Genomic DNA, 27403 nt, shown 5'->3' with positions numbered 1-27403 from the left:
GACCCTCACCTTGTTGTAGAACTCCTGCTCCCTGGGACCACGAGGTGGTGGCTGCAACTGCTTCAGGACAGTCCCATCTGGATGCTGCAGTATACCTAGAAGAGAAGCGTTTCCTTCAGGGCTTAGTCTTAAGAGATACAGATCTTATTTTTATTTTCCCAAAAATAGCAAATACACGTCAGGGACGGCCTATTTGCTCTGTCGCACTGCTTTCAGTACACACACAGTAGAATCTAAATTGGCAGCTCCTGCACAAACCCCTTCGCAGAAGGTTGCTTGCATTCCTCTTTTTCTAGCTATCAGATGATTTGCTGGGTCTAATCCTGCTCAAGGCCAACACAGCACTGGGATTTGACATTAAAAGTTCCACCCAAAAAAACCCATCCATTCAACTATGGAAAATTACATAGACACTCCCTTTTTAAATAACTGATAAATCATTTTTGCAACAATGCCAAGAAGTTAAAGCCATTAGTACCAAGTTTAATGCATTTCTCACTAACTAAAATAGAAATACATGTCCTGTGAACTTATTTCTATAGTAGGGGCACAGAAAGAGCACTTCTGTATTACTGGAAGTAGCACCCCTATAGCACTCCATGCTAATCAGGTGCTACTATTTGTATCACCCATAATCATAACACAATACAGAATTTCACCTCAGCCAGGCAACCACCTTCATCATGCCAGCACCAAAAAACCCCCAAAATATCCTCCCAATGCAGCCTTAATGAATCTCCAGCCAGCAAGATTGCTGAGTAGCTGTGTAAGAAACGCAACTGAATATCTGAGGGTACTCAAGAGGTGGATATGGGCAAGAATGGCGAAAAGTAACTGCATCCCTGTGAAGCGCACTCTAAATTTCAACATCGTAAGTTGCAAGGAAAAAAGAAAAGCCCACTTCTGGAAAAGAAATTTTCTCCTAGGATTTATTCACAGCTTTGCAGATGGTAATTTATTTTGTTTATAAGTGAAGCAAAAATGTCAACTGTATCCAAAATAGGTTCCATCTTCAGATTACCACTTGAGGAAACACAGTAAAATGAGCCAGGAGCTCTGTGTCCCAAAAAGAGTTTGCAGTTGTAACAGCAATTGTGCTTTCACCTTTTGGAAAGCATTATCTCTGAAGGGGCTCTGTTGCGCAGTCTTGGAAACTAAACAAAATCTTTAGAGCCCAAGATACTTACTTTAAAAGAATCACCAGACTTAAAAAAGTTGTTTCATTAGTTGGCTGCACCAATGAACAACAAGGGAGTTTAAAAATTTGCGTAAAACAGCTCTCAAGACAAGCTGCTTGCTGAAAGCTGGATTTTGTATACTTTCCAGAACTAGAAAAATATTGCCACCCAGCAATGCCCAGACTACCACATCATCTACAAGACACAACAGCTTCTTGCACACACCTCCCCCACACTGCCCCCTTTTACATGTGCTGGAAACAACTTAGCAAAATGCACAAAGTACCTGAACAGCACAGGTTTTGAATGCGTATTGCCAACGATCACAACATTAAAAAAAGGTTTTCGTTGGCTTTGATGATAAGACAAGACAATCCATAAGGGTAGAAAAAACAGGCAAATATTCCAGGAAATAGAACCCATACACTATTGGATGGATACATATTACCTGAAGAGTTCAATATAACCTGATGTTGTCTAAAGTTCCCTTATTCTCTGCATTTCTTGACAGACCAGAGCACCTACTCTGTGACTGAGGCAGGCCTGGAAACCAGATTCATGTTTCAACTCTCACCACAAAGATGAAAACTCCACAACCTTCCCTCTGACCTACAACAACCAATGCAGATCATACTAACATATGGACATTGGTTGTGGTTTTGTTCTAGGGTTCCTGGGGTTTTTTTCAGCACAGGTAGGGAGTAGTATTGTTTTAATACACGACATATAACATTTCTAAAGAAGCAGCAGAACTACACCAAGATTAAAATTCTGAAATCTCTCACAAACATTTCTCTGTGCAAAGCTTGCTAGTATTCTGGAACTCAAACCTACGGCACAAGTAACCAACACAAATGTATGCACTCTTCTAACAAAAATTATCACATCCAATCCACATGCTTCACTGAACTATAGACAAAATCTGTTCTGCACAAACATGCTGAACATTTACTTTAGAAGAGATCCTCTGTCCTCTGAGGGTATCTAATAAGGACTGACCTGTACGTATGTGCCACCTTAATCTTTGCATCGGGAAAACAGCAGCCAGAGTTAGAAGTTTTGTGATTTGCGTGACTGAGCATGTCACACCGAAAGAGAATAGCTCCTTCAGCTACAGGATCCCACCAATGGCTTGGGGACCTCCAGCACTTTGTGGGTACAGGCACCAAACCACAGCCAGGTGTGGGAGGCTCTGCAAGGCGGCGTATCCCATCAGCTCCTGCCTCTCTCCACCTGCCCGTGGAATTAAGCCACAAACCAAGGTGGTTACCTTACTTATTACACAGGATTTACACTGTCCTGGGGGGGAAGCACCTACTGAACATAGCATTTGAACAAAAGGTCAGTGGTAACGCCCAGAAGCCGAGGGTCCATGTGTGCATGCAGGGGGACTGCTAGAGCCCTTTCTTTGCAAGGTGGTAACAGTCACAGGGAGCAAAGGGAAAACAAAGGTTATTCAGGAGGGAGGGAACCCTACAGCAAAGAAATTTTAAGGCATATTTTAACCAGAAAAATAAAATAGTTAAAAAATACTTTGGATACCTTCACACCCTCTGCATGTTTGTATGCAGGGACAGAAGCACAGGGGAGAGCGGTGACAGGCAGGAGGAAGCTGGGCAGAACAACAAAGGCTCTGAGCTTGAATCAGTAAACAGCTTAGATATTAACACTAGCCGGGTACAACCTTCAAGGTACATTTGCCATGTTGTATGCATAGCAACAGAGGTATCCTGACAAAAAGGCATACTAGTTTTATGGATTTAGGCTTTTAAAACGCTAAAGGTTCAATGGGGTAGGAAAGGGCAGAACGGAAAACAGCAGGAAGGGGGACTGCTGTAAGAAAAGGCAGAAAAGGCAATGGAGAAGGTAGAAGACAGAATAGTCTCCTCACACATGCTTAATTAAAGTTCTCACAGATTCTGGCATACAGATTGTCTGTGATATTCCTTACCAGTGCTATTAGCAACTACGTATATCCAAACATCTGGCCACTAACTTCACAACAAAGACACCACGGGGAGCAGCACTGCAGAATTATACATGACCCTGTATCTTTAGCATCTCAACTGCCTGCACTCCTACATACAACATCTGTAAAGAAAAAAAAAACGAGAAGATTCAGTTACAAAAATGAGAGCTGCGAGTACCAGAGCAGCTTTGGTCTTCACTTAAATGTAAAACCCAGTTTATAAGATGAGATCATCAACCGTGGTGGTAGCTGCAGGAAAATCTTGGTCTTGCTCATGAGATGTCGTGGAACTAGCTTTACCTAATTGATTTAAGCTGCACCCACAATAGAGATAGTTTATCACCTACGTTGTCTTGATCCAACTGTGATAAAATTGACGTGCCAAAGGTGAGGCTCTCCCTGCAGTGAGCCTTTTTCGCCTGATCCCACCCTGCATTATGATATACGAACAACGAGGCAGATGTACAGCTCCAAGGATCCAATGCACCTCCCTTGACATTTTATTACACCGGTTGCAGCAGGAGCAAGGGACAAGAATGACTTTGCTGTGGAGATTATCAGCAGCAAAACATGCCACAGACGCAGGCTGTAGATAAGACAAACTCATGGTGCCATTAGGGCTGTAATTCCACTCACTGACAGCTGAAAGGGTTATGAAGTTCAGCCCTTGGCCTGTTCAGCAGAGGCAGCTCCTACCGACAGGGTTCAAAGGCAATGTGACAGCAGGTCCTCGTTATAGCTACTCTCAAAGGGCACACTGAGAGCTGAATGGATGTATACGTTACATTTGGCTCAGAGGCAGGAGTTACACCAAACTTGGTGTCCTGGAAGGGTGAGAAATGCCATTTAGCAGCGTTAAGTTGGCCGCTCGCTCTGGTGCTGACCACTGCCTACGTTAAAAGGCACCTTCATCAGAAGGGCCAACACCTCGCTCTGCAGCCTGGGATTAAAGCAGAAGTTTAAAGCTAGCGGAGGTACGTTTCAAGAACACCGTATCCTCGTTTTATTTGTATTAGCAGACCGCTTACAAGCCATTGATTCAGACTCACTCTTACCATCAAATAAACGAGCAACGAAGATGTTACCCCAGGTGGGTAAATCGCTTACTAATGTTTTGCTGCAGGTTTTGGCAGCCATAGGTTCGGGGGCGTTCCCTTCAGATAAAGTTTGAACATACGCTCTGAGGGTACCGTCAGGCCCTTACCCAAATTCCTGCTTTTTTAACAGCTGCCGGTTAAAATTAAGTTGAACTGCAGCAGCGACCCTTTGGCTTAATTAAAGGTGCCCACTAATTGTCCCATCCCCTTGCCCTGTCACCCTTTACCACCGAAACCCCGCGACACCGAGCAGCGGTGACATCTCACGGCGGGTGAGCTCCGCCAGACCCTCCAGCGGGGGGACACCGGGCCCCTCCGCACCGAGGAGACCACCAGACCCCATCACCGACCCGACCGGCACCGGGGGGGTGGTGGTGAGAGGGGAGGGGGCGCAGGTGCCGTTACCTCAGCCCGGGAGGCGGCGGGAGCCGAGCCCGCCAAACCCTGAGGTAACCGCGTCCCCCTCCCGCCGCCCGCGGGCGCCTCACGCCTCTCACCGACACCCCCCGCCGCCGACAGCGGGACGTGAGGAGAATCGAAGCGACACCCGCCCCGCCGCCGCGCCACAACCAGGTTTGCAGGACGGGGGTGGGGGGGAACCCCCTCACGGGCCCTCCCCGCCGTTCTTACCCACCCCCCCACCCCTTCCACCGCCCCGCCGCCGCCGCTCACCGCCTTTATCCTTGCCGTACATGTGCCCGGCCACCTGGTGCGACAGCGGCACGCAGCCGTTCAGCCCCCGCCGCCGGCCCCCCGCCGCCGCTGCTGCCGCCGCCGCGGGGCCCGGGGAAGAAGCGCCGAGCGCCGGCTGGGCCGCGGCCTCCTCCGCCTCGCCGCGCCCGCCGCCCGCGCAGCGCCCGCGCCCGCCCTCGGGGCGTCCCGCCGCGGGCGGCGCCGGCCGCGGGGGCTCCGTGGCCATTTCCCCGGAGGGGGGGAAAGGGGGTGGCGGCGGGGAAGGGGCGGGAGGGGGACGGGGCGGGGGGGGGGGGAGCACGGCCGCGCTGCGGCGGCGGGCGGGCGGGCCTCAGCGGGCGCTGCGTGGCGGGGCGCGGGCGGCGAGGGCCCGCGGCTCCATCACCCCGCGCCGCGCCGCGCCGCTGAGGCGGCGACTGGACGCGGGACCGCCCCGCCCCGCCCCGAACGCGGCTCCGCCTCCGCCGCCTCAAGGGGGGCGGGGGTCGCCGCCGCCGAGTGAAGTGCGGTCGCCCGAGATAGGCCGCACCCGGGGCCCGGCGCCCGGCGCCCCGATGAGGCCGGGGCGGGCAGCGGCTGGACTCGGCGGAGGCTAACGGGGCCTAGAGCCCCCGGCCGCAACCGGCCCCGACCCGCGGAGGAGCCGGCGGCACCCGCCCCCCGTGGGCATCCCCGCCCCGCCGGGCTCTCCCGGGAGAGCGGGAGCCGTGTGGTGGCGGGCGGGGGCCGTTTTCCCCCCCCACCCACCCCCCGCCGGTCCTCGGGAACCAGAGGTGCGCCCCAAATCCGTTGGGGTTTTATATCTGATGTGCCGGGGTTGGTTGGTTTTCACTCCTCTGGGTCCGAGGCACGACAAGCGGGAGCGAGTAAACCGTCTCAGAGCTTTAGAGTGGATAAGGACCTTTAAAGCAGCCCAAAACAGAGCTTTACCAAGCTCTGCGGGTGCTGGTCCTGGATTTGAGGTGGGGGCACCTGCCCGTCACCAGGTCCAATCCCTGGATAAGGGATTTTCATCTCTAATCTGAATTTTAACCCCCCCGGGTGTTAAACAGGAATGGAAATAGGAAAATGAATTTTAGCAGATAGATGACGTTCCCACAGGTTTTATAAAAAATGGCTGATGTATATCAGGAATCAGCACTGATGTTAGAGGAACAACGGTGCAGTGAGCACAGCTATTACCTGCCCCATCCCATAGTTGTGAGATACGGCAGGTGTTTGGGAGAACTGGATGGCAATCTGGGGGATTTACTGGGGGAATTAAAGTATCAAAGGAACAGGAAGGTCACAGGGAAAATGAGAGTATTAAAGAGTGAAAGGAAGGAGTATAGCATATAAATCCATCCACACTGAGTTTCCTTAGGTCATTGTTCATGGAACAATTTGTTTCACTCACTTAATTGGGTAAGATGGAGAAGACGCCAGTAACAACTCGGCAAGATCCTTTTTGAAGTAACAAAGCTGGTCAGAAAAGTTACGTTTCTCCCTCCTGAATATCCTCTTCTCATCATTCATTACTGCCCAGCCCTAAAGATTAGGAGTCAGATGGTTGTAAGTGTAAGCTCCTATCTGCAGTTCCCCAGCGCTGAATTTTCCCAGGGGGGTGCTGACGCAGGAGAGAAAAACCACAGATTGGTCAAACCTTGCACCAAAAAAAATTACTGAGGAGTACAGTGAAAAAAAAAAAAAAAAGCACAAGCGGTATGTCTCTGACAGAGAGAAGGCTCCCGGTCTCAGCAGCAGCAGCTGCTGCAAGGTTCAGATGCCAACCTGAGCCTTGCAGAAAGATATTTCCCCCTGCAGAGATGTGAGACGCTTTGTCTGATCTGGGTCTAAATGCAGAGAGAAAAACATAGACACCATTTCAGACTTGCATGAGTGCCCATCTAACACCGTGATCTACCTGAGCTCGAAATCTTAATGGGGGAAAAAATGGAATTAAAAGGCAAAAAATTGGAATTTAAAGGCTATTCAAGTACCTCGACCTGAGCTAATAGCTTCTAGATAACCTTAAATGTCGTGGTTTGGGCCAGACTGGCCACTGAGCTAACAGAAGTGGACCTGGAGAGGATTAAAAGAAATATGAAAGCATGAGTAATTGGAATAAGTAAACACTGACTATTTCCTTTTCCCTGATATTTACTTTATTCAGATTTATGCATGTAGAACTTAAGTGACGTGAGGCTCTATCTTCCGCTCACTCATTCCACCCTCATGCTTCAGCACACAGAGTTCACTAATCTTATCTGGGAAATTCTCCTAAAATAAAACAAGTGAAACCGAGAGAATACCCAAAATAACAAATAATGAATTCCTCCACAGAGTGTGATAGTGTAAGAGTCTGCACTGAAAGCTGGACCTACCACCGAGATTTCCGAGGAAACTTCTTGTTTCCGGGCTGTGCAATTGCACTTGAAGACAAAGCGAAAGAGGCTGCAAACAGCTCCTACAGAAGGGGCAGGTGGTTGGGAACCCACCCTCCCCAGCAAAACCCATTTGGCAAAATTATGCTTAATTCTGGATTACTTCTTACTGGAAAACAATCTTGCCTCGCTTGGTCTGCCGAAAATGTAAATGCTAACAGTATAATAATAATAATAAATATTACACACTCATTTATTTCACACAAACTGCTTTGTGCTGCAAGAGGATGACTCACCGGCAGATCTCAAAGCTGCCCAGAACTGAGCAAGGATTGCAAAGTATCACTTTCTGCTGAAATAAAGCCCTTTTTCAAACACAACGGCTAGTTAATGACTAACCGCAAGACGCACAGTAGTTCAGTACAGGAAATAAGCTCATACTTCAGTGGAAGTGCAGGGGGACATGAGGTAAACAGATTAGTGGGGCTGGGACTTGGCCAAAATGTTGGTCCTCTAGAGGTATGCTGACAGAAAGCACCGCTGGATTTTTGACTGTCCCTTTGGATGGTTCACAGCCACTTCTTCCCCACGTTGCTAAAAAATACGGTTCCTCCACCGCAGCCGTGTTCTTCCGCACAAGGTCTGTACGAGAGACATGGATCCTGCTGCCTGCAGAGCCACTTCCTGCAGCGGGCAGCCGCGCTTGCCTCGCTTTTGCCGCACGAGCAGATTGCAATGGAGCCAACCTGGACCGTACGTGTGCTCCTGATGAGAAACGTCAGTCTGTGAAACCAATAATTTGCTGGATGGGTGAGAGAGAACATCTATAGCGGAGCTTCTGCAGGCAGGAGGGCCTGTCCGACTCACTCGGCATACGGCAGACGTGTTCACAGCAGTGTGGAAGTTGTAGATGTGTGTTGCCGTTCTTTTTTTCTCCTTGTTTCACAGCAGAAGGGTTGCTGTATCGCGCCCTCTTAAAATAGCTCAGGGCTTTTAATCCTTTGATAAATTCACAGAAGCTCTGTGCTGGTTTTTTTGGTCTTGTTAAGTAAAGGAAAATCTTTGTTGTTGCTGTAATACTCAATGGTGCTGCTATCCCACTTTCTTTCCTAGCTACTGCCTTGTCACTTAGGCATCAGGTCCCACGATGATTAATATTTTACTTGGCTCTGACTGATGCAAACTCTTTGACACTGCGCTCCTCCCTGGCAACCAGGTACATCTGGGGTTTTCCAGGATGAAAACAAAGGGACGCTGTGAAAAGCCAACCTAGACTCTCCAGAAATAATACAGTACATTTCGAAAGCGACTGCGAGGTTAATTCACGGCAGTTGTGTGTTTTCTGGATCACCTTTCCTACAAACAGAACCACAGCCGTAAATTTTACGAAGTCTTTTGTATTAGAAAGCTACGAGGACTATAAAGGTGAGAAGCACGTTTCAATAGTGTTTTCCTCATCGTCCTTGGACTTTTTTTTTTTTTTTATCATGAAAGAAACTAAGCAAAGAATTTGGAAGAAAGGTTCGTTTTTGGACTGAGAGGCGGTTAAGGGGTGGGAAGCAAACGGAAGGGCTTTCAGGGTCAAGAGGAGGCAGCAGTGGGTGGGTGCTGAGGCTGGTTTTATTGAACATCTTTATTCATGACCTGCAGAAGGGAGTGTACACAAAGTCTCCAGGTCTGTGGATGCTCACAACCTCCTTAGGGCAGCCAAATGCCACGCTGATGGCAAAGTAGTCCTGCGAAATCTCACAAAACTGAATGAAGGGCACAGCATTGGCATAGGGGCTTTGGTGTGGATAAACGTAAGGTAACGCATATAATAACCCAAACCAAAGCTCCCCAATGCTGATCCTGGAACCAGCTGTCACAGCCCAGGAAAGAGATCCTGAAGTCACTGTTGACAGTCGTCTGAGATCATCGGCCCAGGGTGCGTCTGCAGCCAAAAGGGGCAAACAAAATGTTGGGCAACATCAGGAAGAGCATTGAGGAGACAAAAGGCATCATTTCGCTGCTATGTGTAGCCTCAGCGTGCCACATACCGAGTCTGGCTTCCACGCCTGGTCTCTCATGGAGAATAGGAACATAGCATTAATTAATCGGTGCAGAAGATGGAATTAAACCATGATTTGTAGAGAGCCTGAATAGATGAAACATATTTTAGGTGCCTCCAGCCCTAGAAAATGGCAATGAGAGATGTGTGTGCTTTGACATCCTTGGGCAAGAAGCTGTGCTTCTTTCAATAACAGAAGCATTAGAGCAAAGTCTTTAGTACTTTCTCCTGATCTTGTGGCTTGCAGGTAGATAAAGATTATTCCCTTTGTCCATCTAAACAAAGATTTTCCAAGTACAGTGTTGTATCTCTATGAGGGGGTTGCTCAGGGTTTACAAACGCATGATGGCATTTTACCAGTCACATCCTAATGCTGTAGGATAACCCCGGTACTTGATGTAAGATGATTAACATGCCAAGAGGTTTATTTAAAATGCCTCTTTGTCTTTCCCTAGAGGCTACTTACGTTGCCTCCACCTGCAGTAAAATCAAACACCTATTTATTGACTACACCCGCTGCCAACTGGCATTTTAAAAAGTCTCTTCTATTAAACGGTATTCCGCTCCCTGGCTTTGTCTGCAAAGCAACAGAATTTCAACCCTTGAAAAGTAATTTAACCCGCGCAGATGTGTTGGAGCCAAGAAGAGACTGAAAGAGCAAGATCACACTGTTTGAAAAGAGCAACAAATTTAATAATTGCTGCAGTGAAAGTCTCTTTTGGCTGTTGTTTTGGTATCCGAGTCTCGAGCAAGAGTCCCGGCGGTGAACAGACAGTGCGTCTTGACCATGTCTTAGCCATGTATGGTGATATTTGCCAGCTGCAGAAAAGTATTTGAGAAAAGTTACGCACTCAGTGACCTTATCATTCATTTTGCTGTGTTTCTGTTGCCAGCTGACTTGACTGAACAGCACAAACATTCCAGCTACTGCGCAGATCCTTGGACTATGCTGAATTTTGGATGCTTCGCACATTAATGCTATAATTTCTGGCACGCTCAGGAAGCTCCTCTTTTATGCACAGGCTTCTCCCAGAGAGCAGAAGGCACGTGTTTTTTTTGTTGGGTTTTTTTTTTTTTTTTTTTTTTTTTTTTTTTAATAAATGTGCCATGCATTCCAAAACACCAAAAGAAAACTGCAGCCTGAATGACAAAAAGGATGCAGAGCAGAGCGGATTAAGGGCAGTGCAATGTCAAATCAGAGAGGAGGGATGGTTCAATCTTCAGCTAGGAAAAAAAATAACACCAGAAACAATCTCTCTGTGCTTACGCAAGACGTATGTAACTTCTATTTATTGAAGAAAACAGGAGTTGGTTGGGAACCCCCACAAATCCTTTCTTACCAGTCCAACCTGCACACGAGAAAGGCGCACTGAATTCTGCTTTGCTACAATCACGTAAACCCACTGTGATTTTCCCAGCTTCAGGGAGCGTAGCGGTAAATATTCCTTCTATTTATTGTAACTCCACATCTAATTAAACACTTTACAAAGGTGGGCATGGAGGAGCATTAGTCTGCTGACAGGGGACCTGCTGCATGAGCGTACATTGCTTTCTGTCCAGTACTGCGGGATTTCACAAACAGTCCAGGATTAAAAAAAAAAAAAACCACAGTAACAGATGTCTGCTTGAGGCACATAACCCCTTTGGCTCTAAGGGGTAAGTTTTTGGATAATAGGACTGCTTAGTCCCAGAAGTGAATGAACAGCCGCTTCATACATCTTATGCTTCGTTCTATTAAGAGGTATAATGAAATGCAACACATCATTTTCTGCACTATGATTTATCCTTTTTGCCTCCACCTAGCAATGGTACACAGTGTTTAATCTTCTCTTCTAGCTTATGCTCTCCTCCCATCTGCCATTTTATTTCTTCTTTTTCCCCCTTCTTGTTTCTCTCTGTGCATTTGATTTATTTATTTTTATGTTATTTAGTTTTTATGCAGCTCCTCTCTGCATTAGTCTCAGCATTAGGCAGCCTGGAAATCATCCTGCCCGAGAAAAATGCCATGCACCACAGGCAGCTCAGCTACAACACTGCTACAGAAAAAAACGAGCAGCAGAGCACTTCAAGCAGCAGCCCCTGGTACCCATCCTAAATTAGCAATGGCTTTAGCAAAACAATCATTCTCCGGCCAGTGCAGAAAAGCCACTCATCAACGCAGGAAAACCAGGGCAGAACAAACCAGGGTGCACAAAGCAACTGGGGGAACGGGTATTCAGCGCTGCTGGGCTTAACATGTTCCAGTGACAACGGAAAAGGCATTTGGTCTTCTCAGCAGGTCCACATGAAATGTTCTGCCTGTGCTGAGTGCTGATAAACTCAGCCCGCTGGCAGCCATGTCGGGGCACCCCCTCTCTGCCCACATGCTAGATGGAGGTCATGCTCTTCTACCAAATCCAGCTGGGAACCCAGGTGGGTTTTGTCAAGCCTGGAAGCTTCAGGAGTTGAAACAAAAGCCAAATTTAGTAAGAGACTTCCATACTCAGGCTGGCTAGAGAGAAGCCAGCTGACAAAAAGGTTTCTTTGCAATACCAATGTTTAGTTTCACGCCTACGTTCTTATCCTTCCTGGTATTATAAAATGTTCTTCCGTTATTGGATTGAGTGACTGTGATACAGCAGTGACTCACATTTCCATGTCTTTATCTGGCTGTATTACTCTTAAAAGGAAAATCCCAGTCCCACTGATGTGCAACTGCGCAAAATAAATTTTACAGACCCCAGAACAAGGTCCAAACTGCAACAATATGGTGAAAATTTTATTAGGGGCTGCAGTCAGCTCTGCTGCCAGCTGTTGGTGAACCGGCGCTACAACTCCTAGATTCAAAGTGCATGAGCCTCCGAAAAGCTGCTTAGTCCCAAACATGTTTACGCAGCATTTCTAGATGCCTGGGCTCAGAGAGACAGCAATGCTGCTGAATAAAAACCAAACCCAACCAACCAAATACATGCATGTATTAAAAAAAAAAAAAAAAAACCACCAAACTTAAAACCAGCATTGCCCAATCAAGGAGTACCCATTACACAGCGTTTGTTTCCTCCTAGTGGAGGAGTGTGTCATTACAATGCTGGCCTCCACCATTAAAAATTACCCATGAGATTAACGGTGCTTAAACGTGCAGAAAATACCCGTAACTTACAGCCATTTCCTCTTCGAGAATGCCAATTCTAGAAGCACTTGAATATCTGACATTCAGACTATTTTGATGAGTCACACTCAATTACTGAAGAATCAGTGCTTTAATTTGTTCACCTTCCTAATGAACACTTACATGTTTGAAAAGTAACACACAACAGAAATACAGTTTTACTCGGGGACAGGAATCCTTCATTGCTTTGCTATGAAGGATTTGTACCACATTTTCACATAGGAGTTTCAATGTGATGTGAAAACTGCACATTTGCAGAAGAATTTCTTTATGGTTAAAACTTGGCAAAAATCTAACCAATTCGCATCATATTCTAGAGATTATTTGAGGAAAGCACTAAAGAAAAAAGATTTTGGAAAACACTGGAGCAGGCAAGCACTCAGACTATCAGAACATAATAACCTATTATGGTACTAAGGAAAAAAAATAATGAAGTGCTCTCTGTGATGCTCATCAAGACTGCTGGCAAGTTTGTTTACTCAAATTCAAGTATCTCTTTTCATTATCCCGTTCAAACCGCTCAGACACGAGTAACAGAAACTTCTAGGTATGGTACAGAAAATTGTATGTATATGAAAATAAAATTTAACCACTTTGTGTCAACATTTATAAATGTGACACTTCTGCAAAACAAACTCACCAGGATGTAAATCAGTAGAGACACTGCTTCTTTGCTTCCCAGGAACAAAAATTTCTCATGGAGCCCACTTCCCTGATGCCCAAACTCCAGGAAATAGTTTTATGACTCAGGAGACTCATTTGAAAGTTCAGGACTTAATCTCTCAGCACATTAATGCAGCTTTCAGCGAACTTTTATTCCTTCAAGAGCAGCCAGCTAGGCTTTGCTGCTGACAGGAAAAGAAGTCTCAGAAGGAAAACCAACCCAGACGCAGGTTTACAATTGCAGCAGCACTGGCGAACAGCACTGCTCGCAGCGTAACCCTCCACACCCATGAGATAACACAGACGTTACAACCTCGAGATTAAGATGAGCTCAAACGTGTATTTGACAAAAACACAGAAATACCCAGTGTCATATTCTAATAATACAGAAATAACTTTGTTTTGGATAAAAGCAATGTATTTGATAATTTACGGTTAAAACAACTTTCCATATGCATCAGTACTTGGCCACGTAAAAAATATCAAGTACCTTTACAGTCAAGACAGGAAGAAAAGACAGAAACTAAATGTATTTGACTGCAACTTCTTACAAACAGAGGTCTCTCACAGACAATAGCATTCCACCTGCAAACCCTCTTTCTCTGCCACCTTCTCTACTCTTTGTGCCTTCCGCCAAAGTCACCAAGGACCTCAGCCTCTCAAAGTCTCATATCGAGAACATGCAAAACATTTTCTTCAGTCTTAACCAGTCATACCAACCACACCCTTAAAAAAAAATATATTAAAAAAACCCACCCTCTACTGCCCCAATCATCTGAAGAATCTTTAAGGGTCCAGGTTAAAATGTCAGCTTCTTGAAAAGGCCTTTCTCCAAGCTCTGAGGTAGTCTCTCTGTCCCAGGACACTGAGAGCTCAATCTTACACAGGCTGCAATTACACTAATGGACTGGGTTTAATACAAAACTGCTCTCTGCCACCCTGCTCTTTGGGTTTTGCTTTGTAGTCATTTGCATGTTAATAAACCAACGCTACTTAATTTAAGAAAACCAACACGATAGCCATTAATGCAACCGTGTCAGACAAGTGCCATACAAAAGGAGGGCAAGAGCTCTCCTTGTCCTATCCTTCCTTTCTCCCTTGTTTCTAGCTGACGCCAAAGCCTTTCCTTGTCTATGTCAGTTATTTTGGTAAAATTAGCTAAACCACATTAATGGTTAGCCCAGGGAGGCAGGAGTTATTTAAGACACATAGAGCCTAAGGCCACTTAGTAAGAAAGGTGTGCCACCTCCCTCCGCAGCGGGAAGAGTCCTCCGGAACCAGCCAGAGCAATGATGAAACAGACAGTAATGACAGGTGGGGTCCAGTTTTTGTTTTAGCTCCTGGAATAAATCAGCATAGCCTCCCCCATCCAAGTGTCCTGTGGTCTGGGGAAGTCAGCTTCACCGCTAGAGACTGCAAGTGAAACAAAGGCTTTCCAGCAGCAAAGACAACCCTGCCATCCTCTGCCCATCACTCTTTGAGCACTTTGTATCATTCCACTTGTCTATTAAGAAAGCTCTTGCAGAGACCATCTTCCTAATCCTACTCTAAATACAGGTCTGCAGTTCTGGTAGTATGTTCTTGATACCATACAGTAGTAGGGTCAAGTTTCAAGACTGCTGTAAAATCAAAGGTAAAGTTGCCCTTTAGCCCCATCTTGCTCCAAGTCTTTTATGTTTTCTGTTCATAGTTAGTGATTTTGAATTTGTTCTTCTACAGAAGCCACATGGAACAGTAATGTAATATGCCAAAAGTGACACCTGCAGAAAATACAGAATAATCAGAGGTTAAGCTGCATTTTGGCACTGTGATTTCCTTCCTGCCGCTGCCTTTTACATAGAAATTTATCCAGATCTTTGACTTTAGAACCTCACCAGGATTTTAGGATCTACCTTTTGAACACACATTCTACTAAACAGCCTCAGAGTAGTACACACGTATTTGAAAATAATTTAATACCTATTTTCTGATGAAGTACATTCTGTGCGTCATTTTAGTTTCATACTCGATGAGAGGGTACACACACTTTACAGGACAAAAAATTTAAACCATGACTATTTAGTAAATTATGCATTGTAGTGATTAAACCAAGACAAGCACCAGAGAAAATACACATGCTGAAGCCTGATGTATATACTACACTGGAAAGTCTTCAGTGACATGACAAAGAATTTGTGGTTTTTCCCCCAATTACAAGTGAGCAGAGTAATTGTCAGACATTCATTTTGTAGCTTCTACTGTCCACTCTACGCCTCCTTCCTCTTGATGATCAGAGGCCCAACGTTGTCGCCAGTTTCCTCGTTGTGCTTTGTGTGGGAGCCATCACACAGCGGGAACTGAAAAAAAGAAAGAATAAACACATCTAAAGTACATCCAGAGTCAGAAGTAAGAACCTAGGTTGAAAGTTCATTAGAACGTCTTCTCATTAAATCCACTGTGACTGCAGACCACAACTTTTGTGCTGGCGTCTCAGCTCTCCCCGAGTTTTGGCTGAACACTAGTTTTGTCCATGTGAGCGCAGAGTGGACGAGAGGCTTGTTATGAAAAAGCAGCAACTCGGCTCCACTCTGTTTGGTGTTCTGCCTCAGGCCAGCATGAGGAAAACGCAGCCCCAGCTGACCTTCAACCATAACCTACCTGGAGTAGGGCTCTCAACCTTGCCCCACACTCCCTTTTCCCAGGCCACAGCCAGAGTTGAGTGCAGCTGCAGAAGGTAGGTGGGGTGAGGAAGAGAAACAGGAGGAGATCCTTAGCTGAATTTTTAACCTGGTTTTACATAGCACGTGATGAGAAAAAGGACAGTTTCCCTAGCTCGTCTCTTATTTAAGAGATACACCTACGTATTAGTCCTGCCTCCAGACAGCTAGAGTGGCAAGCCGCCTTTGCTTCGTCCTGACACAGTTAGCTTCTCATTGACACAAAAGTTCCCTTTGTGCAAGCTGGCTTCCACATTAGGATTTTGACCTGCTAATGGAAATAAAATGCACTTCCAACTGACATGGCTATTCATCAATATATATATATTATACATAGCCCCAAGGAAGTAATTTGAAGATATGTTCGTTCCATAAAAAAACCCAACCTTACAACAGCCTGGTCAGAGCAAGACCCATGGGGACTCCTTTAGCCAGCCAGAACCTGTAACTGCCCAGGTTCCAGACCAGTCACAACCACTTTGCTCCTGGGCAGCTCTTTTCACATGCAAGAGCCAAAGGACATTCTGTGAAGCAACAAGAGTGAGGTTAGATCCCATCACTTCTCAGGGATGTGTTTTCAGGGCTATGCCTCCTCTGCAGAGGACACTCTGGAGATGATCATAGAAATCACACACCAGTATTTTGCATTCAGTTACTATTTTGTTTGCTTAGAAGTAATGGGAATCAAAGTTGGGCATTACTCAGCTTTTGCAACAGCAATATTCCCTCACAGTATAGTCACAATCAGTCTTCAATACTCTGCTGATCCCAATGTTCATGCCTCAGTCATAGCCCCTTAAAAAAATTAACACCCTATCACCCATGCTTAGTCAGAATAAAAGATCTCAAAATACTTCATGAAAACAATATAATGGAGACAATATACTTGCCCAAAAAAAAACCCCAAAACCTACCAGAACTCTAAAAATAAAGCCACATGCCCTGCAGGGTAGTGTTGCGGGGAGGGGGGGGGGGGTCAGGTGGGGTTTTTTGTTTTTCACAGTTACAAAATGTCAAACCCCACACTATAAATGGCAGGTGACGTTTCTGAATAAAGAAACCCTGAATTCTGAGAATATTAATATAAACTGATTCATGCAGGAACTTTATCATCACACCAGTCATTTGTGACTCAATGAGTAGGTACTGACAGATACTTGGACAAAATCTGAGCAAGTAAGAACATACGTTCATGGGACACTGACCAGCTTCCAACCAGATGTTGCTGGGCCAGTTGTTTTTCCATGCAGCACCACACAGTCCATTGGTCTTCACAGAAGCGTCGACCCAGCTTCAGTCAGACATTAACACTCACATGCCACAAGGAGGCAAGCTCATGGTCCAGCTACAGCACAATCACTTCAAGTTTGCAAGTAACAAAAATCCACTTTGGGATTCATCAGCTTCAGATAGCATTGAGACATGTTTAACAGCTACCAACTCTGCTCTGAATTCATCCTCTGGGTCAGCTGGTCTCGGAACCAGTCGCTCCCAGAGGCTGGGACACTAGACTTGAGCTTCTCAGGAAAAAAATAAAAAACAACCCCAAACCAAATGAGGTTTCACTTTTCCATAGCACCCACTTGGTCACCTTGAAGACCAGATACTGAATAGATGGATCCTGTGCCTGACACAACATGTTCATCCTTGGTAAAGAAAAAGCAGGCTAGCAATAGCTGCCAAAGCTCAATCACTGAGGGAATTGTGCAGTGATCTGGACAGCTCAGCTTATCTCCCTTGACACTCAACAGGTTTAGATTCTCTACCACTATTTCTTCTGATGTTCTCCAGTAGTATTCCTTGACCCACAGCCCGGGGACTAATACTTCTCTGGAAGACACAGGCATTGCAGGTCATTGTGAAAGAAAGCAAATTAATTTCACCCCCTCCCCAGCTTACACACTTAAAAATGCAGAAGAGTAAGAAAACAAATGTACTAACTTTAGACTAGTTACAGTTTGGTTTTAAGACAAAACTCTTGCCTCTACACTGGTAAATTTGAAGATTGTTTTTTTCCACAAAACTTGACAAGCAGTGCTATGAAGTGCCTGCAGAGCACAACACTGAATAGGACAGGGCCTTTTAAAGAACTACCTACCACCTACTTTAACAGATAATTACATCCCAAGACAGACCTATTTGAAGATATCACATGTTTTTTTTTAAACACATGCACTCCATGAAGACTTTGGCGAGTACAAACAAACAAAAAAAGCCTTTGAAGTATACTATTTCAGAAAAAAAAAAAAAACACACAAAAAAACAACCCACAACTGAAAATAATCCTGCTCTTTTTATAAGAGTTACTCCAAAACATCCTGGTATAGTCCAACTGTTTCATTCTTCCCTGTACAGGAAGAACACCATGTGAAGTCAGCTGTAGTGCCTGCACACCATCAGTGCACACAGAAATATCCTGTGGTTCGTAAGGTTTCTGGTTCTATTAACAGCCTCATGCCTCAGATGAGGCTAAATCTGATGAGAAGTGCTCACACGATCATATAAGAGGACATTTCTTCTAACCTGTATATGGAATAGAGATCCCCATAGGCCACTTATTTAACAAGAACACAGCGGAAACTTACTGGTTTTGAAGTAATTGTAATTCCCTACCTTGAAAGCACACACATTCTACCATTTTACCATCATACAAACATTATCTTACAAATTTTAACAGGATCTTAGTTTGAGAACTGTAAGAAACAGATAATGCTAGCTGACTACTTCCATAGATGACAAGCATGTGAGAATGATGAAGAAATGTCTCTGTATTTTATTACTGCTTGGCAGTAACTGAACATGAGAAGAAGCACGCACACCATCTTAAAGATCATGCTACCCACCATACAAGGTCAACCGATCAGGGCAAGAGGAAGGCAGCAAAACTGGAAACTAGTCTTTGAAGCACAACACGCTGATTCAAATACTGATCATTAACCATCAGCAGAAGAAAACAAATGCCTTCAGAATTTTCCACTGACCTCCTTAATGCCTTTACAAGAACTTTCAGGTCAGAGTTCTAATAACAGACTCATCATAAGGTAGCCCCATCTACTTCCTTTTAGTGCGTGACTTCAGAGCCCTAACTCAGTAGGACAGTATGTTCCTAAAATGACAACACCCCTTCAATATATGCCAAAGCGTATTTAAGATTTTTATTTCATGCAAACCAGATAGTATCAAACAATGGCTAGAATACTGGCAGGAGCTGCAACACAACCATTAAACCCAGACACTATCTTCCATCTCTGTTTAGAAAACAGAGTAGGAAGCAGAAAGTACAAACACCACAGTTCAAGTTAGGACCTTTTTTTTTTTTTCTTCCCCAGAAGCACTGAAGGAGGTGCCTATACTATTATACTATTTCAACCTGAGGTAAACCCAAATTCAGATAATAAAACAAAGTGCAGATACTTAGAGCAGCCTTTCTCCTCCCCCTTTTTCTTTTCTGAAGCTCTAGCCCTCACAGCAGCTTCCAATACTGGATTCTGGCTGTCGGTTGAGACTTGCCACAAAGATTTAGTGGCAATACTGCTAGACACATGCATAGTACCTCCATGCTGTAGTGATGGGCACTGCGTGTAAATGTACACTCTCCCCTGTTGTATAATCATACGATATGTAACTTAGTCCACAGAGCACACTGGGGCAATGGTGGAGCGGGGAATTTTGTTTTTCAGTTCAGACTCCAGACAGAGCAAAGATGACAAGCCCATCTCCACAGGACTATTTCAGAATCAAGCCATGATGCTATTTAATCCTCAGTAGTGTTTTAGCGTTGAACCAAATACAGCTACAAATGTATAACTTCCTGGGTTATTTTCACCCACAAGGTAACAAGGTCACATCTGACAACAGCAAGAACCCAAAGTTACAGCACCTGGAAAATTGCAGTGTGGCCCAATTAGACCAGTGTCTAAGGCTCGAGAAGTCCAGTATTCAGTTCACTGATGGAGAGCAAGCTAGATTTCAAGGCTGTTGGGCTCAGTTATCTGTCTTTGAAGGTCTGTATTATTTCAGTCTCCACACATTAGCACCTTGACTTCTGAAACAGCTTGCGCCAGTGGTAAATGGACAGGACTACTCATGCAACCTGCTTTCTCTCATTACAGATCCCAGAACTACCACTGCAGATAAATTATACAGATCTTGGCTACATCAAATGTCAAGCATCTCTACCTCAGATTTAAATCTGATCTTAGTGTTACTGAAAGGCTAGGCATCATGCTTACCATTAATTTTACGCAACTGAGGCAACCCAACTCCATATGCAAGTAAGCTGGACCAGTGTCCAGGCCAGACTTTTAATTGCTCAAAAATAGAGGCCTAAAGTACGCCATCGTGATTTTACTGGCTTTACTTTAGGATTACCCTTATAACTATTTTGAGTCGCTAAGGCACAAACACATTAAGTCCATCTGTCTAGATTCTTCAAAAGCCTTTAACCACACCTCTTTTTAGATTACCTCCATCAGCACTGGAAATAATTCACCGCTGTACTCACTTAAGCGGCAAAAGGTAGCTATCTACAGCACACAGCAATGTTACAGTGTTCCAATAATAAATTCAGGACAGAACAGCAGTACCACCATAACACTGTCTGCGCAAATCAGGCTCTTCCCAAAACAATTCTGCACTCACTCTGTCTACAAGATTTAATGATGGGCTCAGACATTGCAAGTGACAATCTGACACCAGCTCTGGTACACCAAGAGACTTCTTAATTGATTGTGTTATTAACACCATGAACTAGTAGCAAGGTACTTTCTGACTGACAGAGTAAGCTTCCAATTTCCCCCCGCAGAAGGTGCTTAAGATCCCCACAGGCTGTGGTTCCTGAGCTCCTACTGCCAACAGGCCAGTATTTTTAATAAGCCTCCATATTACCATTTTGTGTGCTGGCTGTGCTATCTGTCATTCATGACTCTGCTTCACACAGCAGCTCTCCTTTCAACGGATCTGCTTCTTCAGAGCAACAGAAACATTTTGTTCACTATTACCACTGATCTGCAGGCTTTATTCTGAGTGACACCATAAATCTACATGGTTTTATGGATTAAAATACCACTACATCTCACTGCAGAATAGTTTAGGTGAAAAGACGTTAGTTTCCTCTAAATAAAGCAGTTTGAAACTAGTTTTATTGAAAGATGCACGCACACAAATGAAATTTGACCATTTAATTCTTCTCTTACCTTCTTAGATCTCCAACAACGACAGTACACAGCCTTGTCTCCCAGATCTTCCATATCAAATGCATGGACTACCTTGGGGTTATCCTTCTGGATATGGGGATTCACCATTGCTTTGCAGCACTTGTCTTTACAGAGGAATTTTTTGTAAGCTAGATACCCAACAGCTGCTGCTCCAGCAGCTAAGGAGACTGCAGCAATCCATTCAACTAGAATAGAAGAGAAGAAAAAGAGACTGTCAGTTTTTGACCACAACATTCTATTAATACTACTCAGTAGTAAATGTATTCATGCTTGTGGCAACATCTTTACTTTCCAACAGACATTTTTCTTCTGTAGTAGTAACGTAGTAGTTGAGAAGAATATTTTCTTTTGACACTCACCTAGTTAATCTACTCCTTTCTACTGATCAGAGCTCTCCTTCGACCCAATCCCTTCTACGCAAGGGTGAGGATTCACCTGGCAGAGTTTGGGATGTTTTCTAACCTTTTTTTTTGGGAACCTCTGATATCAGCATCAGGAGTATAGTGTTTCCAAGTTCAGCACATTAAACCAGCTATAAGTACACCTTGTAGCAGAAAAAAGAAAACCCTGTTTGTTTCAATTGCAGGAAAGTCACTAAAGAAGAATGCTCAGCATCAACGACCCAAGCAGGATTCCCCCAAGGTATGGGGCACTGAGTAGCTTTTAATATAACACATCTTGGAACTAAAAAAAGTTAACAGGTGTTTGCCTATGGGGAAATTATTTAATATACTATCACAAGTAACAAGAGCCAGCTTAGATTAAATCCCTACTGTGGAATACAAGAAAGAACAAGGATCCAAAAAGATTATATTTAAGAATAGAACGAGTTTATTTTAACTGGATTAGGTCCCGACTCTCTGACAGAGAACTTCCATTAAAAAAATCTTCTTTCTACCACCTTTCAGCCTCACTTTTCTCCCTGTAGTTGCCTCCAAAATCTTTGCGGTCTTGCTCACTTAGTATAATTTCCTTTTCTGCAAGAAGTTTTCCTACTTTTTTTTGGCTCTATTGTTTTCTCTCTGCCTCATGAAAATATGCTGGACTTCAGCCCAAAGGTTCTGGTTGTGGCAAGAGCCCTGGCTGTTTCTCTCAGAACAGCGGGTGGTTGCTCTTTCTTTGCTTTTTATTCACCACTTCTACTCATGCACGTACTCGTAACGTGCACGTACAGAGTTCAGCTGATTCTACAGACAAATAAATCAAGCAGGAATTTAAGTTTTAGCACATTTGCACAACTTACAAAAACTAAAACAGTCTCCAGTTGGGAATTTCTATCTTGCCCTTCCATGTTTGCATCGGATTTGAAAGATGCCAAGCCAGAAGGCATCCTTGGAGCAAGAGACATTACTACATTAAAGGTTAAGAAGAAACAAAAAGCCTTTGTTAGTTCTTGCCACTTTCCACTGCCAACTGACTTGCTGTATCACCACAGTGAGCTTGCACGAAAAGGATCCAGAAGGTTTTCTGCCCCTGTCCCACAGCCTTTTCTAAAAACCATACTAAAGTCTTTCCTCAGCTAAAACACTGCATTAGCTCATACACACCATGCTGATCCACAAGGGTCTGGAAGTAGCAATATATGGAATTAGACAAATGTTTCTATGATGTCTGCAGCCCTCTAAGATCAGGGAAGGCAGTCACTCCTTTAGAGTCTTATTGAAGGAGTAAAAGATGCAGAAATCCCTCAGAGTTCATTTTCTTAGTAAATGAAGCAGAAGAGACCAACATATACTGAGACCACCCCTGCCAGTGAGTGACAAACCCTCCCTGTAACAACAGGGTGATATTAAGACACAGAAAACCATCTTTAACATCAAAGAATTTAGGGCATGTTTCCCTGCTCCCAACTCCTTAAAACAGTAACAGCCCCAGAGAGCATATTGTGAATTCAGTGGTTTACATGCATCCAGTGAGTTCTCACCTATTTGTCTCCCCATTACAAACTAGCCAGAGTAATGCATTAGTTTTAACAGAGTAAAGAAGCGAGCAGGTAAAATGAAGGAAGGGATTCTATGAAAATCTGCTTTAACTTGGCAAAACAGCCCAAACTAATCCAAAGAACAGCCACAGCTTAAACCAGAGGCAGGAGGTTCTCCTAACGAAAGCCACCGCAGAGAGTCTGCAGCACCCTTTACCCTTCTCACTTGAGCATGCTTCCCCAAGCAAAGCAGGGCCGTGGCAGGGAGGAGGTACCCTGCCAGTTCTAGGACAAGCTGGGTCTGACAAGTTTAAAGTGATTTCTGACGAAACGTCAAGCGCAGCTACAACAAGCATTAGGCAAATCAAAGGGACTGCCCATACTGGGGATTTCAGACAAGTAGCAGTTGCAAGGACTGTCCGAGGCGCTAGTTGATGCATTGCCAATGGATCAAATCTTAACCAATGTTTCTAAATAAGTGATGAGGGGACAGCCATAGACTGTATCCATTCCCTTAAGGAAACTAAGGTGAAAGAGTGACTTTAATGGCGACCAAAGGTGACTCCTGTAACTGAACCACCCTTTAAGGTGCAGCACCTTAAGGAAGCTGACCTTCTACTGCACCTATCCAAAAGTCCGGGTCAGCTTAACAAACCAGCAGAGGACAAGGTTCTGATGATAAAAATACTTCTACAACTCACAGCACGAGCAGCAAAGTCTACTAAAATTCAGCAGCCTTGCAGCACATTCTGTACTAAAATTCAGCAGCCTTGCAGCACATTCTGTACTAAAATTCAGCAGCCTTGCAGCACATTCAGAAGAGCTGTTCTGCACATCTGCAGCTAACCCAGATCCTATAACCATCCTTTGGGCCACCTACCACATAATCATACACTGCACATTCAGCTCAACAACAGAGATCATTAATTTAAAGTAATTGTCATCTTGTATTTCAGTGACCCTCTACTTCTCCCGAGGGTCAGATTCATCTACTACACGCACGGACAGACAGTGTACATACTAACAGCTTAATATATTTTTTTCTTATAAAAGATAATAGTGTTTTTGTATTGGGGTTGAAAATTGTATCAACCAATAATATACGAAATCCAAATATCTAAAGCACTTTATTCTTTAAATTTCAGCATTGCCTTAATACACATCATGTAAATTTATGAAGAATGTAACAAATGTACTCTCTCTCACGATGGCATCATTCTGCAAGGTTTCAGAGGTAAAAAGATTTGTTATCAACTGTTGGTTTTGTGTCAGAAACAGATCTGGAAGAGCTGGAATGCCCATTTCATCTTTCAAACTAAGTCAGTCATAAAACTGCACCTGGAAGTAAAACACTTTTCAGAAGTGTTTAAATACTTAAGCTCTGTTTCAAGAGCCTCTGGTGCCAATTCAACAGTCTGCTGCCAAACTCTTAAGGTCATGCATGTATTACTTGAAAAGGCGTCTGTCAACAGAGTGACATTGATGTGGACTGTCAAGGTTTTTTATTTCTTTTTAAAATAAAAACACCAGGAGCAACTTTTAAGCAATTATTAAACAAATCCCAATTCTGGTACAATACCAAAACACAATGTTAGAACTCACTACAGGTCAAGACACTACAGGCCCCTGTAACACAGCTGAGAAATTGGTTCAATGTAATAAGCACTATATGATGAAAAAGGTTTGGCTAAAACTCCAGAAGAATTACAACACAAAAGAGAAGAGAAAGGAAGAAAGATGGAAAGAAGGAAACAGAAGTCCAAAGAATGCAATCCCCAGAGTGCAGGCAGTGCACAGAAGTAAACAAATAATCGGAAGATGAGAACACCAACAAGTGGGAATTTATTTTCTTCTATATTCTTTGGACACATCCTAATGGACAAAGGATTTGGATTACAAAGTTTCTCTTCCCTTCTCTCCCTAAACAGCTAGAAAATTGCTCTGGATATTTCCAGATCTAGGCTACTCAGGTACTTTTAGGATCTACCAGAGAGCTCAGATTCTATCTGCAGTAAGAACACACATTTACCATCTGCACTGACAAGCACATGAAGAAACTGAGATGGTCTTGGCTCCACCAAGAGTACACAATCCTCATTACAAAACCTATCAATTTACTTTCCAGGAACTGACAACAACATGGGGGATAGCTGCAACCCTACAACATTAGTCCAAGACAATCCTAACAAGCAATTTTCAAGTTATCTCTGCGGCTTATAAGAACGTTCATGTTATTTGACAGTCAGCTAGAGAATAATAACTCCAGATATGGAAATCCATATTTTGTCTTCAGAATTGCTTATAACTTTCAAGCATTGTTCTCTTCCTTTTGTTGCCAATGAAGAGGTTATTACTGTCCAAGAGTTGTTTATGACAGTCCAGTAACTGTTCACAATAAAAGGCCACCTTTCTGCAGCCCATGCTTGGAGAAACATGATGCTCACTTACTAAGGAGTCGTCCAGGATAACTGGCTGCACAGAAAGCCTAATAGTAAAAGCCAACCAGTCAGTCACATAAAGTCACTTCTGCCACTTCAGAGCATCCACAAGAAATGGGATTATGACCAACAGGTTTAATTTAACCAAAAATGTAAGGTAAAGAGGCCACCTGAGGGAGACAGATTGTTGGATCTGGCTGATAAGCAGCAGAAAACAAGTCACTGTGATCAGATCTGTAGTCAGTGTGGGGTCACACCTGCAAACAACCACACTGCTCACAACAAAACACATACCAATATGTACAGAAGCAATTAACTCTCCAATTACTACCAAGAATAAACCCCCACAAAAACATGGGAAATTTCTGCTGTCTGGTTTGCAGTAGGGAATAAGCCATTACTATGATTTCCAAAATTCATCAGTACGAGGCACGCACAGAGCTGCAGACAGAGCTGTGACCTGCTAGTCACCAGGTGCTAATTAAGTTTAATCTTGACAGAAATCACATTAACCATATGCCGCCTTCTCCTAAACAAAGCGCCCTCCAGACTGCTCTGATCGGCTGTTCCCCTGCTCTCCTGGGATAAGGAGGATATTTTCAGTTTCATTAGGAAATGAAACTCCCCCACAAACTAAGTTTTCTTCTCAATTCCTAACATATAGCAACTGTTCTAATTCTTGCAAGCTTATAAATGACAGTAAACAGCCCTTGGAAGCGCAACCTGGCTGCAAGCTACTATCAAGTCATCCTCGGGGCTTTGGCTTGATTATTTTAATGAGCACAGCCTTTCATCACTATAACCCATTTTAGACCATAGCGATGCCTTTGCCAACATCCTCTGTGCCGGAAGCAGGCCCCCCAAAAAATCACTTTGGATGCAGTCCCCTGACTTAAAGGCATAAATCACAAACAGGTCTGCAACTGGAATCCACAGCCTCACGGGGGAAGCCCATTTTTTTACAGGAAATGGGATAATTCAGCTCTCCAATCTGTCCTCCATCCATCCCATCCTGCCCGCGTGCCCAACAACATTTAAAACACATAGACATGGTTTAAGTCAACCGCTACCCAGCGCCAGCAGCACTGTTATCCCTATTGCCCAGCACCGGGCTTCCAGGAGAAGTTAAAGCCCCAGAAATGTACACGTTTTTGTGAAATTTACCCCCTGCGGCTTCACATTAAGTACGGGGCTGGAACAGAGGCGAAGCCTGGCAGCCAGGGGAAAGGCAGACATAAAACAGCGGTGTTTCAACAACAACAAAATAAGCCCTGAAACGGGCCGTCTCCCACCACCGGTAAAACCCGGCGGGTGATCGAGGCCCTCTCGGAGGGCCGAAGCGCACCTGAGGGCCGGGCGCGGAGCTCGACGCCAGGCCGGAGGAAGGTGGTGTGTGTGTTTGGGAGGGGGGAAGTCCCTCAGGCCGGGCCGCCGACCCTCACCATCCCCAGCCGGCCACGGACGGTGATTTCACCTCCGTTCGTACCCAACCCGCCGCCTCCGGGCCCGCCCCTGGGGGCACCCACCACCCCGCCGCCATTTTGTCCCTGAGGGGGTCCGGCGGGGCGCGGCCGCGGTTCCCCCTGCCCTCCAACCCCCACCGGCACGCGGGGTGCACGCGGCCACCTCCCTCCCCGCCCCGCTCCGCTCCTCGGGCGCGCGCCTACCCCGCACGGCAGAGTTCTGCCCCAGCCCCATTGCTCCCGCGGCGCAGAGGGCACGCGCAGCTCCACGCCTCACCGCGCATGCGCCACTTAACAGCCCTCCCTCCGGCAATATGGCGGCCGGGCCCGCCCCTTAGAGGCCGCTCCGCGAAAGGAAGGGGTGGAGCCAGCAGGGGAGGGGTGGGAGGGGGCATGACGTAATGGCGTCACGGAGCGTAAAGCGGAACTACACTTCCCGGCGTGCCCCGCGAGCGGCCCTCGCCGCTGCGCAAGCGCAGGCGCACACAAAGGGCCCGGCGGAGGGCGC

General features: G+C 45.1%; 2 protein-coding genes across 2 annotated transcripts in view; both read right to left on the bottom strand.

Annotated features, from left to right (window-relative positions):
* IPMK (inositol polyphosphate multikinase) overlaps positions 1-5163 on the bottom strand; it is a gene marked incomplete at its 5' end in the record, with an annotated part of 43941 nt that extends 38778 nt beyond the window's left edge. Inside the window, 2 exons of the mRNA XM_082486130.1 lie at positions 10-95; positions 4917-5163. Coding sequence (XP_082342256.1) covers positions 10-95; positions 4917-5163 — 333 coding nt within the window. The remainder of the gene's footprint in view (positions 1-9; positions 96-4916) is intronic.
* A 7793-nt stretch (positions 5164-12956) lies between these two features.
* On the bottom strand, positions 12957-27194 carry CISD1 (CDGSH iron sulfur domain 1). Its single transcript, XM_082486334.1, has 3 exons — positions 27100-27194; positions 21053-21258; positions 12957-15497 (listed from the first exon to the last, which is right to left on the bottom strand). Exons 1-3 carry the CDS (start codon positions 27128-27130, stop codon positions 15408-15410), a joined length of 327 nt encoding a protein of 108 aa, XP_082342460.1. The 5' UTR covers positions 27131-27194; the 3' UTR covers positions 12957-15407.
* Positions 27195-27403: the final 209 nt, after the last annotated feature.

This window comes from Vanellus vanellus, assembly GCF_965231255.1.
Source record: "Vanellus vanellus genome assembly, chromosome: 7".
In the NCBI taxonomy this organism is placed as follows: Eukaryota; Metazoa; Chordata; class Aves; order Charadriiformes; family Charadriidae; genus Vanellus; species Vanellus vanellus.
Note: the sequence above shows the minus strand (reverse complement) of the source record. Positions and strands in the feature narration are given on the sequence as shown.

Bases quoted from the DNA above. Each gene is read 5' to 3' on its own strand.
- CISD1 (XM_082486334.1), bottom strand. From the start codon at position 27,130: ATGGGGCTGGGGCAGAACTCTGCCGTGCGGG. The intron at 21,259-27,099 runs GTAGGCGCGCGC...CTTCTATTCTAG, and splicing joins GCAGAACTCTGCCGTGCGGG to TTGAATGGATTGCTGCAGTC. The intron at 15,498-21,052 runs GTAAGAGAAGAA...TCTTTTTTTCAG, and splicing joins GTTGTTGGAGATCTAAGAAG to TTCCCGCTGTGTGATGGCTC.